General features: G+C 44.2%; 1 protein-coding gene across 10 annotated transcripts in view; it reads right to left on the bottom strand.

Annotated features, from left to right (window-relative positions):
- STAMBP (STAM binding protein) overlaps positions 1-11,625 on the bottom strand; it is a 34,104-nt gene extending 22,479 nt beyond the window's left edge. For 2 of the 10 annotated variants that reach the window (XR_002725521.3, XM_023188003.3), the window contains exons 1-3: positions 11,192-11,438; positions 10,931-11,036; positions 9,379-9,593 (exon numbers count right to left, since the gene is read on the bottom strand). Coding sequence is in view for 8 of the 10 variants with exons in the window: in XM_023188003.3 (XP_023043771.2) it covers positions 9,379-9,593; positions 10,931-11,036; positions 11,192-11,214 (344 nt within the window). In the remaining 2 variants the exon portion in view is untranslated. Of the gene's footprint in view, positions 1-9,378; positions 9,594-10,930; positions 11,037-11,191 lie in introns of all 10 variants that reach the window. The other 8 variants (XM_023188006.3, XM_023188007.2, XM_023188008.2 and 5 more) reach the window with 8 other exon arrangements.
- Between the last annotated feature and the right edge of the window lie 386 nt (positions 11,626-12,011).

Here is a 12,011-nt window from a genome sequence, read left to right as displayed (position 1 = left end):
CCCAGCACCTTGGGAGGCCGAGACGGGCGGATCACGAGGTCAGGAGATTGAGACCATCTGGCTAACACAGTGAAACCCCGTCTCTACTAAAAAAATACAAAATACTAGCCGGGCAAGGTGGCGGGCGCCTGTAGTCCCAGCTACTTGGGAGGCTGAGGCAGGAGAATGGTGTAAATCGGGAGGTGGAGCTTGCAGTGAGCTGAGATCGGGCCACTGCACTCCAGCCTGGGCGACAGGGTGAGACTCTGTCTCAAAAAAAAAAAAAAAAAAAATGTATGTGCATTCAAATGTGAAGACAATGTAATCATTCACCCGTTCATTCAGTGAATATTTACTGAGCATCTACTACGGGGTCCAGATTTTTCTAAAGGTTGGGGATATGGCAGTGAACAACACAGTCAAAAATTCCTCCCCACCATAGAGTGTACATTACAGTGGGGGAACAGACAATAAACAGAAGTATGCTAGGAAAGTCATTAATAGGGAAGGGGAATAGAAAGTGATAGGGCAATGATTGAAATTTGAGATAGAGCAGCTAAGGAAGTCATCAGCAAGAAGGAGGCAACTGAGTAAGGACTAGACAAGAGTGAGCCATGAATCTGGAACTGTTCCAGAATCATGTTCCAGGCAGATGGAATAGCCCTGAGGCAGAATGAGATGGCTCAGTATGTCCTGATGCGGAAGACACTACTGTGAAGAAAGCAAGTCGCAGAACAGAATACGTGGTATGAACCCATTGATGCTTTAAGGAAAAGGACACATGGGGGCCCCAAGAGCTTAATCACATCTCATCCATGCCAGAAATACAATATTGGCCAGCTCTGATAGATGAGACTTCTCTTTTCACTTTAATGTCTCCCTTGTAGTGTTTGGAAAAAATTTTAAATCATGAATAAGTGTTCATTTTGTATGAAAACAACTAATTCAAAAAGTCAAGCAAAAGTTCTTTAACATGGATGCATTAAGGATCCTCATCTTGATTCTTCCAGTCTTAAAAGTTACTCAGCACGGTAAGCATGATCACACATGAAACCTTCTTCAGTCTATAAACCCCAATCCCAGCAAACATCTTCAACACAGGTGACAGTTCATTTTCAGAAAGAGGTTTGATGTTCCAAGAGGCTCACATAGCAGACAGGAATTGCCTGAATACTCTCACTCCCTTCTGGGCAGCCTAGTTGATGACCATAAAAAGCTGTGAAAGAATCCACTGCCTGGTTTATTGTCTGTGCTCATCATGAAAATATGTACTGATTTAATATGCTGAACTCTTTCTTCTATACTGGGGTCTGCAAAAGGCAAAGCATTCCTACATTAGGGAAGCTACTGAGGGGGGAAATATGCCTGAAATCATTAAGATGCCTGAACTGCTCCAGGAAAAAGAACAAACATGCCTTTTAAAATCCTGAAGTAAAGAAAGTATCCGCAAAAGGTCTAGAAAAATGATTCTCTGTAGTAGGGGAGGCAGAGGAGTGGTGAGGTAGATGTATACTCCCCTCTCTTTTCTCCTTGGTTGTAGTAACTGCCAAAGTTGAGCCACTGTTATTCATAGGAAAATACTAAGTAAAATACAATAGAAAACAGACTGAGAATCACTGAGCTAGCATTTCTTTGCAATTGCTGTGATTTTCTGTTCACAGAATCAGAATCAGGATTTTAAAGGCATCTCCAAGAAAACTGAAGGTAGCTACATTAATTACTTCAGGTAAAGCCAATACAACAAAATTCCAAATTAAACCCTAATTCCCACAAACCATGTAAATGAGCTGCAAAATCTCATCCCCACCAAAATCTCCTAGCAGTTCATCATTTTAAATGGTCCTATAAGTGACAGGGACAAATTCCCCATATCAGTCTTGCTGTTAACACTAACATGTCACTCAAAATAACACTAAGTGACATAAAAAACAATTCCTTAGGCATCCATATACTCTTAATCCTATCCCCTCTTGCCTTCTGAGGAGTTTGTTACTACAACTAAGCTCTCTTCTGGACCGTCAGCCTCTGCTCCTCCATAGGCTCCTTTTCCATCAGCAAAAAACATGCTCTAAAATCTCACAACTTAAAATATATACACACGTTCACACGCTCCTTGTCCCGCTTCAACTAGTTCCCCATTTTTCTACTTCCCTTCCCATCCAAACTTCTCCAAAGAGTTGTCTACACCAGGGGTTGGCAAACTACAGCTGGTGTGCCAAATCCAACTAACCATCTGTTCTTGTAAATAAAGTGTCACTGGAACCAGTCACATCCATTCATTTATGTGTTGTCTATGGCTACTTTCATGCTATAAAGCAGAGGTAGTGACAGAGAGAGCAAGTAGCCTACAAAACCAAAAGTTTTTACTCTCTGGTCCCTTATAGAAAAAAAAATTGCCACCTTCAGCTCTATACCCTTTGCCTCCACTTTCTTACTGTCCATTCACCTTTCTACCCATTCTAATTAGGGTCTCTGTAATCCATCCAGCGAAATTGCTTATCAACATCACCCATGGCATCATCTTACCAAACCCAAAGGCCAATCTTCTGTCTTCACCCATCTGACATAGATGGCTACTCTCCTTTTTCAAACACTAACCTCTTATGGCTCCCATGACACCACATCATTCTCTCTTGGATTTCCTCCTGCCTCTTGAACCTTCCTTCAAAGAAAATCTCCCCTGTTGACTCTCCCTCCATTAACCAACCTCAGGGCTCAGTCCTAGGCTCCTTCTCTTCTCATTCCATAGTCTTATTAAGAAAGATTCTTGATGTTTTATGTTCCACGGCCCCTCTCAGAGGAATTTTTTTAAGGTATAAGTTAAAGTACAAAGGATTACCAGAAATACCCCAATTTTATTGAAAAACAGTTCTCAAAAATTTTAAAAACTGTGATATATTCTTCGTATTGTGTTCTTTTTTTTTTTTTTTTTTTCCCAGACATTCTCGCTCTGTTGCCCAGGCTGGAGTGCAGTGGCTCGATCTCGGCTCACTGCAAGCTCTGCCTCCCGGGTTCACACCATTGTCCTGACTCAGCCTCCCGAGTAGCTGGGACTACAGGCGCCCGCCACCATGCCTGGCTAATTTTTTGTATTTTTAGTAGAGACAGGATTTCACCACGTTAGCCAGGATGGTGTCGATCTCCTGACCTCGTGATTCGCCTGCCTTGGTCTCCCAAAGTGCTGGGATTACAGGCGGGAGCCACTGTGCCGGGCCTAATGTGTCCTTTATCAATGCATTTGATAATGGGATCTAGCTGTAGGTCTAATAATTCTGTACTGTAATTCTGAAGTAGCGATGTTTAGATGCTATTTTGAGATCTCAGCAACAACTGTAATGCAATATGAAAGTATCTTGATTTCTACTGGTGACAAAATTACAAATATTATTACTACTACAGTACTTTGAGGCCTGCATTCAAAATGGAAGGAAATGCTAAATTTCAGTCAGTGGTTAGAAAAAATAAGAAAAGTTTTTCCCATTCAGGTTCACAGATCCCCTGAATTCTATCAGTCAATCTCTGTGAGGTTCCTGGACCCCAGATTAAGAGCCCCTTCACTAGAAAATCTCAGCTATTCTCAGGCCCTTCTCTGCATGCCTCAGGAGTCCTGAGCCCTGGGGACCTAATCCTACAGGGCAGCTGGCCAGGCCTAAGCCTCCATTTCTTCCCCAGCCCCTGGCCCAAGGGTCGAAGTGGAGATGGCAGCCCGTCCGCCATGTGCATGCACCTCTGCTGGCAGGAGGCCAAGCCTCTGGCCGCAGGGCCTAAGAGCCGGGGCTTACTCAAGCTCAGCTGAGGCCATCCGCTGAGCCCCAGGGAGGAAGAAGGCCCTGTCCCCCAGCAGGTGGCCACTGCTCTCCCTCCCCGCCTCCAGTCCCTGCCCCTTAGCAGGGCCAGGCCAAGTGGAGTGTTCTCACCAGTCATCTGCAGGCTTTAGCCATCCAGTCCTTTCCCCTGCTCAGGGCTGGGGCTGCACGGGGTCTCCTCTTCCCACAGCTCCCTACTCCACCCCTCACATACACAACTTCTTGGCCCAGCCAAGCAAGTCCAGGCCACAGAATGGCACCAGAGGGGTCTGTGGTCAGCCACCCCACCTTTAGGGCAGCACGGGCACCACAGGGTGGAGGGGAGGGGGAGGCTGCTGGGAGCCTCCAGATGCTGCCTGCTGGCCTGCAGGACAGCCCTGCAACAGCTGCTGCTCCTGCCTTGGCAGTCGCCTCACCTCCTCCACCCAAGCCTCCATTCGGAGACTCCACGGCCAGGCCAGCCCTCAGCTGCTCACAACTGATTCAGTCTTCCTCCTTCACACGGGCAAAGCACAGTAGGGATGCGTGGAAAGAATGTACCTATGGATGTGTACATACCACAGTGCTGTAATTTTGTAGGTAGCAATCATGTAAATACATGTATGGATTTTATTATATATATATATAAATCTACAAAGGCATATTTTTAGAAAAACAGTACACCACTGCTTCTTTTGAAAATAGTCTGAAAAAGAATAAAATGAATTTCTACAGAGGAAAAAAAAAAAGAAAAAGAAAATCTCAGCCATTCTCATGACTTTGGAACCATCTGTATGCTGAGGACTCCCTTGACTGTATTTCCAGCCCAGACCTCAGTCTTCTGAGTTCAGCAGGCATCTCAAATTTTAACATGTCAAAAAAACCCCAAACGTGAACGGTTAAATCCCCCCGCTACCCAGCCCTCTTTAGATCCCACTTTTCCCATCTCAATACATGGACTACCCCATCGTTTAAGTTGTTCAAGGCAGAAACATGACATGAACCTCCACAGTATCTTTTTCCCTAAGCGATTAGTAAGTCCTATGGACTTGACCTCCAAAATACCAAATCCATCTGCCTCTTTCCATGTTGCCACACGACTTCAAGCCACCAGCCTGCAAGAATTTCCTAACTAGTCTCCCTGCCTTCTCTTAACACTTGCTCCACCATTTACCACACAACAGTGAAAATTTATACTTTAAAAAAATTGGTTGGGCATGGAGGCTCACACCTGTCATCCCAGCACTTTGGGAGGCTGAGAAGGGAGGATCGCTTGTGTTCAGGAGTTCGAGACCAGCATGGGCAACATTAGTGACACCTTTTTTTTTTTTTTGAGACGGAGTGTCGCTCTATCACCCAGGCTGGAGTGCAGTGTTGCGATCTCGACTCACTGAAACCTCCGCCTCCCGGGTTCATGCAAGTCTCTTGCCTCAGCCTTCTGGGCAGCTGGGATTATAGACATGGGTCACCACGCCCAGCTAAATTTTGTACTTTTAGCAGAGATGGGGTTTCACCATGTTGGCTAGGCTCATCTCGAACTCCTGGGTGGCCTCCCAAAGTGCTGAGATCACAGGCGTGAGCCACCATGCCTGGCTGAGACCTCATCTCTTTAAAAAAATAATAAGTAAATTTAGGTCTGAATCCCACTTAAAACTTTTCAATGGCTTGCTGTTACTCTCAAGATAAAAAACAGACTCCTTACCATGGCACATAAAGTCCTGCATGATCCAGCCCCACTTGCCTCTCCAGATTACCTGGAGTCATCCTCCCTCTTCTCTGGCTATACTCCTAACACAATGATCTTTCAATCCCCAGAACATGCCAAGGTCTTTCCCACTTAAGCACTTCTAAACACATAGTTACCTGTGTTTTATTACTCTGCCCTATGCTCTTGGAATGACCAACTTTATTGCATCCCTCAAATCTCAGCTTAAATCTTGTCTTCTCAGACAGACCTTACCCTGACTATTCTAGTCATAAACCCCTGCTTATTCTCTATCACAGTACTCTTTTCATTGCCTTCATAGCGTTTTCCTTATTTCTTGACTACAGCTGACTTTTGGACAACATGGGTTTCAACGGTGTGGGTCCATTTATACATGGATTTCCTTCTGCCTCTGCCACCCCTGAGACAGCAAGACTAACCCCTCCACTTCCTCAGCCTTCTCAACATGAAGATGACGAGGATGAAGACCTTCATAATGATCCACTTCCTCTTAACAAATAGTATCTATATTTTCTATTCTTTATGATTTTCTCAATAACATTTTCTTTTCTCAAGCTTACTTTTCTGTAAGAATATAGTACATAATACATACAACATACAAAGTATGTGATCATTGACTATGTTATCAATAGGCTTCCAGTCAACAGTAGGCTATTAGTAGTTAAGTTTCTGGGGAGGCAAAAATTACAAACACACACACACACACACACACACACACACACATATATATATATATATTTTTTTTTTTTTTAGACACGATCTCGCTCTGTCCCCAGGCTGGAGTGCAGTGGTGTGATCTCGGCTCACTGCAACCTCCACTTCCTGAGCTCAAGCAATTCTCCTGCCTCAGTCTCCCAAGCAGCTGGGGTTACAGGCACCCGCCACCACACCAGGCTAATTTTTGTATTTTTAGTGGAGATGGGGTTTCATCATGTTGACGAGGCTGGTCTTGAACTCCTGACCTCAAGTGATCCATCCACTTCGGTCTCCCAAAGTGCTGAGATTACAGGCATGAGCCACTGTGCCCAGTGCTATGTATATTTTTGATTGCATGGGGGATTGGTGCTAACCTCTGTGTTGTTCAAGTGTCAATAGTATTTATTTGTTGTTTATTGTCTTCTCCCATACCTATAAAGGAACACCAATAAGGACAGGGGCCATTTTACTCACTGCTGTCCAGGACCTACTGCAGTGCCATGCAGATAGCAGGTATACTCAACACATATGTATTGAATGAATATGGTCTTTGCCCTGAAAGCCCTTTCTATTGTAGGGCAAAAGGATTCTGAAGGCCCTTCAGAAAATACTTGGTACAGTGATTCCATGAGCCTACTGAACTTTCTGAATTAGTGTTTCTCCAAAGGAATTGTGCCCCTGGGTTTCATTCTGAGAGAACAATCTACAAGCTTATAGGAAATACATAAGAATATTCTTTCTACCAGTAGTAGAGTATATAAAGAGGACAGAGTCAAAAAAACTGCTCAGGAAAATAAATCGTGTGCCTAGGAATGAAAAACTCCTAATAGCAAAGAGAAGCAGAAATATAATTATAATTCTGTGAAACCTTAACAACACTGAGGCCACATGACATGGCACAATGGCATTGAAGAACTACAGATCTTTAAGGAAACAGGTGTTAAGTTAAAGCTGCCTCCAAAGATAGTGAAGTGTAACCTAACTTAATGTATAAACAAACTGTAACTTAACGTAAGAGTTAGGTTACAAGTATAACAAATAGCTGAGTCTCAGCCAATCATAACAGCTGAAACCTCCAGCCAATCGGAGGCTAAAGGCTGCCAAAACATGACCAAATAAGGCAAATACAGAACTGTAGCCAATCAGGCTATTTCTGTATCTCATTTCCTTTTCTCTGACTATAAATATAACCTGCACAACCTCCACTATGGGATGGAACATTCTGCACCACTTTTGGTCCTGAGTGTTCCCTGAACCTTTTTCTACTGGATTAAACTCTGTTAAATTTAACTTGTTTAAGGTTTTCTCCTCTTAACACAGGTAACAATTCTAAATAAAAAAGACAATAGCAGCCCCATTTCTCCACTCTACAATTACAATATGAATCCTAGACAGTCCACTCTTCCACATACTTTTGTTTGGAGCACTGGTTCTCAAACAGAGGTGATTCTGCCCCTCGGAGAACATCAGATAATGTCTGGTGACATTTTTGGTTGTCACACAGTGGGGAGGGGGCATACTGGCATCTAGTGAGCAGAAACCAGGGATGCTGCTAAACATTCTGTAACACACAGAACAGCTCCCACCACAAAGAATTATTCAGTCCAAAAGGCTAATAGGGCAAAAATTGAAAAGCCCTGCTTTAGAGGAGTATGTGATCAAAAACTTAATGTGATAAAACTGGTATGTGTGTATCATCTCTTGGAAGATATCTAAGAAACTACTAAGAGTGATCGTCTCTGGGGAGGAGAACCAAGGGTTTGGGGGGAAAGAGGAGTGTGTGGGGAGACTTTTTTTTCTTCTTTTTTTTGGAAACAGAGTCTTGCTTTGCCATCTAGTCTGCAGTCCTGGAGTGCAGTGGCACAATCTCGGCTCACTACAACCTCTGCCTCTTGGTTTCAAGCAATTCTCCTGCTTAGCCTCCCAAGTAGCTGGGATTACAGGCACATTCCACCATGCCCAACTAATTTTTGTATTTTTAGTAGAGACGGGGTTTTGCCATGTTGGCCAAGCTGGTCTTGAAATCCTGACCTCAGGTGATCTGCCCACCTCGGCCTCCCAAAGTGCTGGGATTACAGGCGAAAGCCACTGCACCTGGCCGAGACTTACTTTTTAACTATAATTATTCTTTTGTGCCTCTGAATTCTGTACTATATATATGTTACCTACTCAAAAATCAGTAGTAAAATAAAAAACCAAAAAATAGCCAGTATGACTCATGACTATGATCTCAAAAGACTACCTCTGACTCTAGAACATTACTAAATGGAAAACAAGAAGAACAGGACCTATGTTGTAGAACAAACCCTGAATTAGGAGTCAGAAAACCAAGGTTTTGTCACTTCAAACATGAGCATATCACCAAACACTGAGTTTGTTTCCTCATATGTAGAATGTAGGGTAGTGTGCCCTATTCCATGCACACAGAACTGTGAAGATCCAATGAAATTATGCAGGTGAAATACACTATGAGCTACTAAGAACCAAATACATTATAATTATTTTTTTAAAAAGTTCTGGTATTGTGAAAGACCAAGATTAGAAATGATAAGTAAGACCTTTAACATTATTCCCTTTCTAAATTATGTATCATTTCATTGTCAATGGAGTTTTAGAAGTTGTTTGCTGTTAATAGTACTGAAATCTTCTACTTATGCTGCCTACCCTAAGATGATAAACAACTCAAGGGAAAGGTCTTATTATGATGAGTCACACAAACTGTAGGCAGTTACTAATTATTTGATGATTTGCATGATTATGATAAAGGTTAAGAGGAAAAAATTTTTTCCTGTATCACTAAATTTGCTACAAAATAAGTACAAGTGAGGAATGTTGGCTTTGCTAGACCCCAACAATAATCCTATGATTGGCTGCTTTAGTAGAAAGAGAACAGTAAAAGCATTCATCAGTACATAACATGTCTAGTTTAACCACCAACTCTTTTGTCTAACAGCTGGGCTATGTGGGCATAGGCCAAAGAACTAAATCTCTTACTCATAAATTACTGAGTCATGAAAATAACACCTTCAGCACTCATGTCTTTGAATGGCAAGGACAGCCAATATGTAGGAGTTGCCAGCAAAAATGATTAATGTTGATGATATTGTGAAGTTCTGTGGTTTTAGCAATTCTGAGCCAAATAGGCAAGGCACCAGTCACCAGAAAGGAAAAAGGAAACTGTAGGTGTCTTACGTGATATACTTGTTATAGAGGATGAAGGCATGTTCAATGTTGCCTTCCTCAGAGTAAATGGATGCCATTCGGATAATCTCAACTCCAGAGCGGAAGTACCGACGGGGTGGAATGTCTTCATTCACCTCTACCGCACTACCCAGCTGGGAGAGAGCCCTCACCCGGTCTTCGGGCGGGAGGCTCACATCTCCATGGTCAGACATCAGGACCAAGTTCTGAGACAGAAAAAACAGATGGCATCAATACCATTGCCCCCATCATCCCAGCACAGTCTTACAGTTTATCTCACAGACCTCTATCTTAAGAAGAAAGTATAAGAGAAACATACCAAATGCTGTGGCGCCTATTAAATAAGGACTTTCCTACAAGAAGGCTGAGACCCTCAAGGAAGTCCAAATCATAACAATGAGAGGACTCGCAGACTCAAAAACGTACAACCCCTGTGCCGTAATTAGGTGTTATAAGGAGTAGAACCACAGTGGGCCAACCAAAAGTTCAGTTCAAGTTAATCAAATTCTTGCCATTAAGTGACTCCACCCACAGCACCCTAACAGTGGGAACAGCATCTTTTATTTTCTATTATTTCTCCTTCCAGATACCCACATACCTCCACCCCAGTACCTGGCACAGTGCACTCAGTGAACTTTCATGAGGATTGTTCACTGACTTCAAGGTTGACCATTTTTATCTAATCTGAGAGTAACTGACATCTTCTGTGGTGTCCTTTTTCATATTTGAGCACAAGGTGAGTTAGGGGAACCGGTCTGGGAATTAATGCTCATAATTGTAACTCTGCTCACTAAACTACTATAGTCAATCTATAAAATCAATCATTTATCATTATCATGGCAAGGGATTTGAATCTTGAAAACAACCACTTACTCATCTTCATAGACTAAACACTCTGAATAACAAAAAGGCACGATGGTAACTTGCATTGCAAAAACCCCTGGGGTCCCAAAACTCCAGTAATTCTAGTCTTTCTAGATATAGTTGCTGTTAGAATCAGATTCCAAATTCCAACCAGATATCGCCACTATCATCTCCAAAATAAATCTGGGCATTTGACACACACTGCATTACAGCAGACCCTAATCAGTATGCTCTAGAATATACAAACTACAGTAGAATAAATCTTGGAATTCAAGGCCCTGTGGCAAATGGCCCTCCCCAACAGAGATCTTTTGCTTCAGTCAGGATTCCAATCTGCCCAGGCATCCTCACATTTCAGTTTCATTTGTCTATCCAGTTTTTCTTTTCTACTACAACTCTTCCCTCAGGGGTAGTCTTCTCTCAGTCAATTCCATCTTTAGGTCTCTTCAATATTCGGATCACAATTCTTCCACAAAGCTTCCCCTCTAAAACACCCTCACTAAGAGCACAAAAGCCGTGAGGACTACTAGGGAGGCAGAGATAGTCCACCTCTCACGAGGCCTCTTTAGGGACTAGGAAAGCCGCAAGCATATCTAAAACCTTCCCAAGTAATTAGTAAACCTAGTCCACAGTCCATGAAAGTTAACTGAAACAGAGGATGCTCGTCGCATCTCAGTACCTCTTGGGAGAGGTTCTTGTGGGTTAAGAAAGGAACCACCTCCCGAGGCCAGGAAGCCGCGCTGGTTACCACCCGGTTGAGCAATTCCAAAAAGGGGATGCAGCATCTGCAAGTGAGGGGGGAAAGGCGGCGTGAAGGATCGAGGGGGAAAAACGATGAGGAGAAAGGAAGTAGAAGGAACGAGCGGAGAGGGCATATACAGTGGGGAGGGCTCTATCGACAACTGTTTGAGGAACCCTCTTGAAGGCACCCAAGACCAACTTGCCAACCCCAGGCACAATCATCCAGGGTTTTCGGGATCTTTCAAACGCAGTAGGCAGGAGAGCGCTGGGCCTGGCTGGTCAGGCGCCAGCCCGCGGAGACCGAAGCCTTCGGGTACCTCGAGCGAGGCAAGCCGGGCAGGGGACTCGGGGAGAGAAGGCTGCAGGCCCCACACTCACGGCGGCCGCTCCCCTTCAGAGTCCGACCACGCTTGGAGGCACTGAACCACCACCTTCCCGGGACCCTTCCCCACCTTTCCCAGCGGATGACACTCGGAGGTTCCGGAAACGTCACATCCGGCGCCCGCTCCGCCCACTCCCGCTCGTCTGTCTATTATATTCCCAATGATTTAGGACTTGGAATGGAGAGCTAGTAGGTGGGGCTAGAATCGGCACCTGCGGAAAATCCGACCAATGAGGCGCGAACGACACAGCGGCCATCTTGGTAAAGGAAAAGGAACAAGGAAGAAGGTGGAACCAATGACCAAGCTAAGGTTTGCTTTTAAAATTATTTTGATTTGGCCGGGCGCGGTGGCTCAAGCCTGTAATCCCAGCACTTTGGGAGGCCGAGACGGGCGGATCACGAGGTCAGGAGATCGAGATCATCCTGGCGAACACGGTGAAACCCCGTCTCTACTAAAAAATACAAAAAACTAGCCGGGCGAGGTGGCGGGCGCCTGTAGTCCCAGCCACTCGGGAGGCTGAGGCGGGAGAATGGCGTGAACCTGTGAGGCGGAGCTTGCAGTGAGCTGAGATCCGGCCACTGCACTCCAGCCTGGACGACAGAGCGAGACTCCGTCTCAAAAAAAAAAAAAAAAAAA

The sequence above is a fragment of the Piliocolobus tephrosceles genome, chromosome 15 (assembly GCF_002776525.5).
Source record: "Piliocolobus tephrosceles isolate RC106 chromosome 15, ASM277652v3, whole genome shotgun sequence".
In the NCBI taxonomy this organism is placed as follows: Eukaryota; Metazoa; Chordata; class Mammalia; order Primates; family Cercopithecidae; genus Piliocolobus; species Piliocolobus tephrosceles.
The sequence above is the reverse complement of the archived record's forward strand: the minus strand, read 5'-3'. Positions and strand labels throughout refer to the sequence as shown.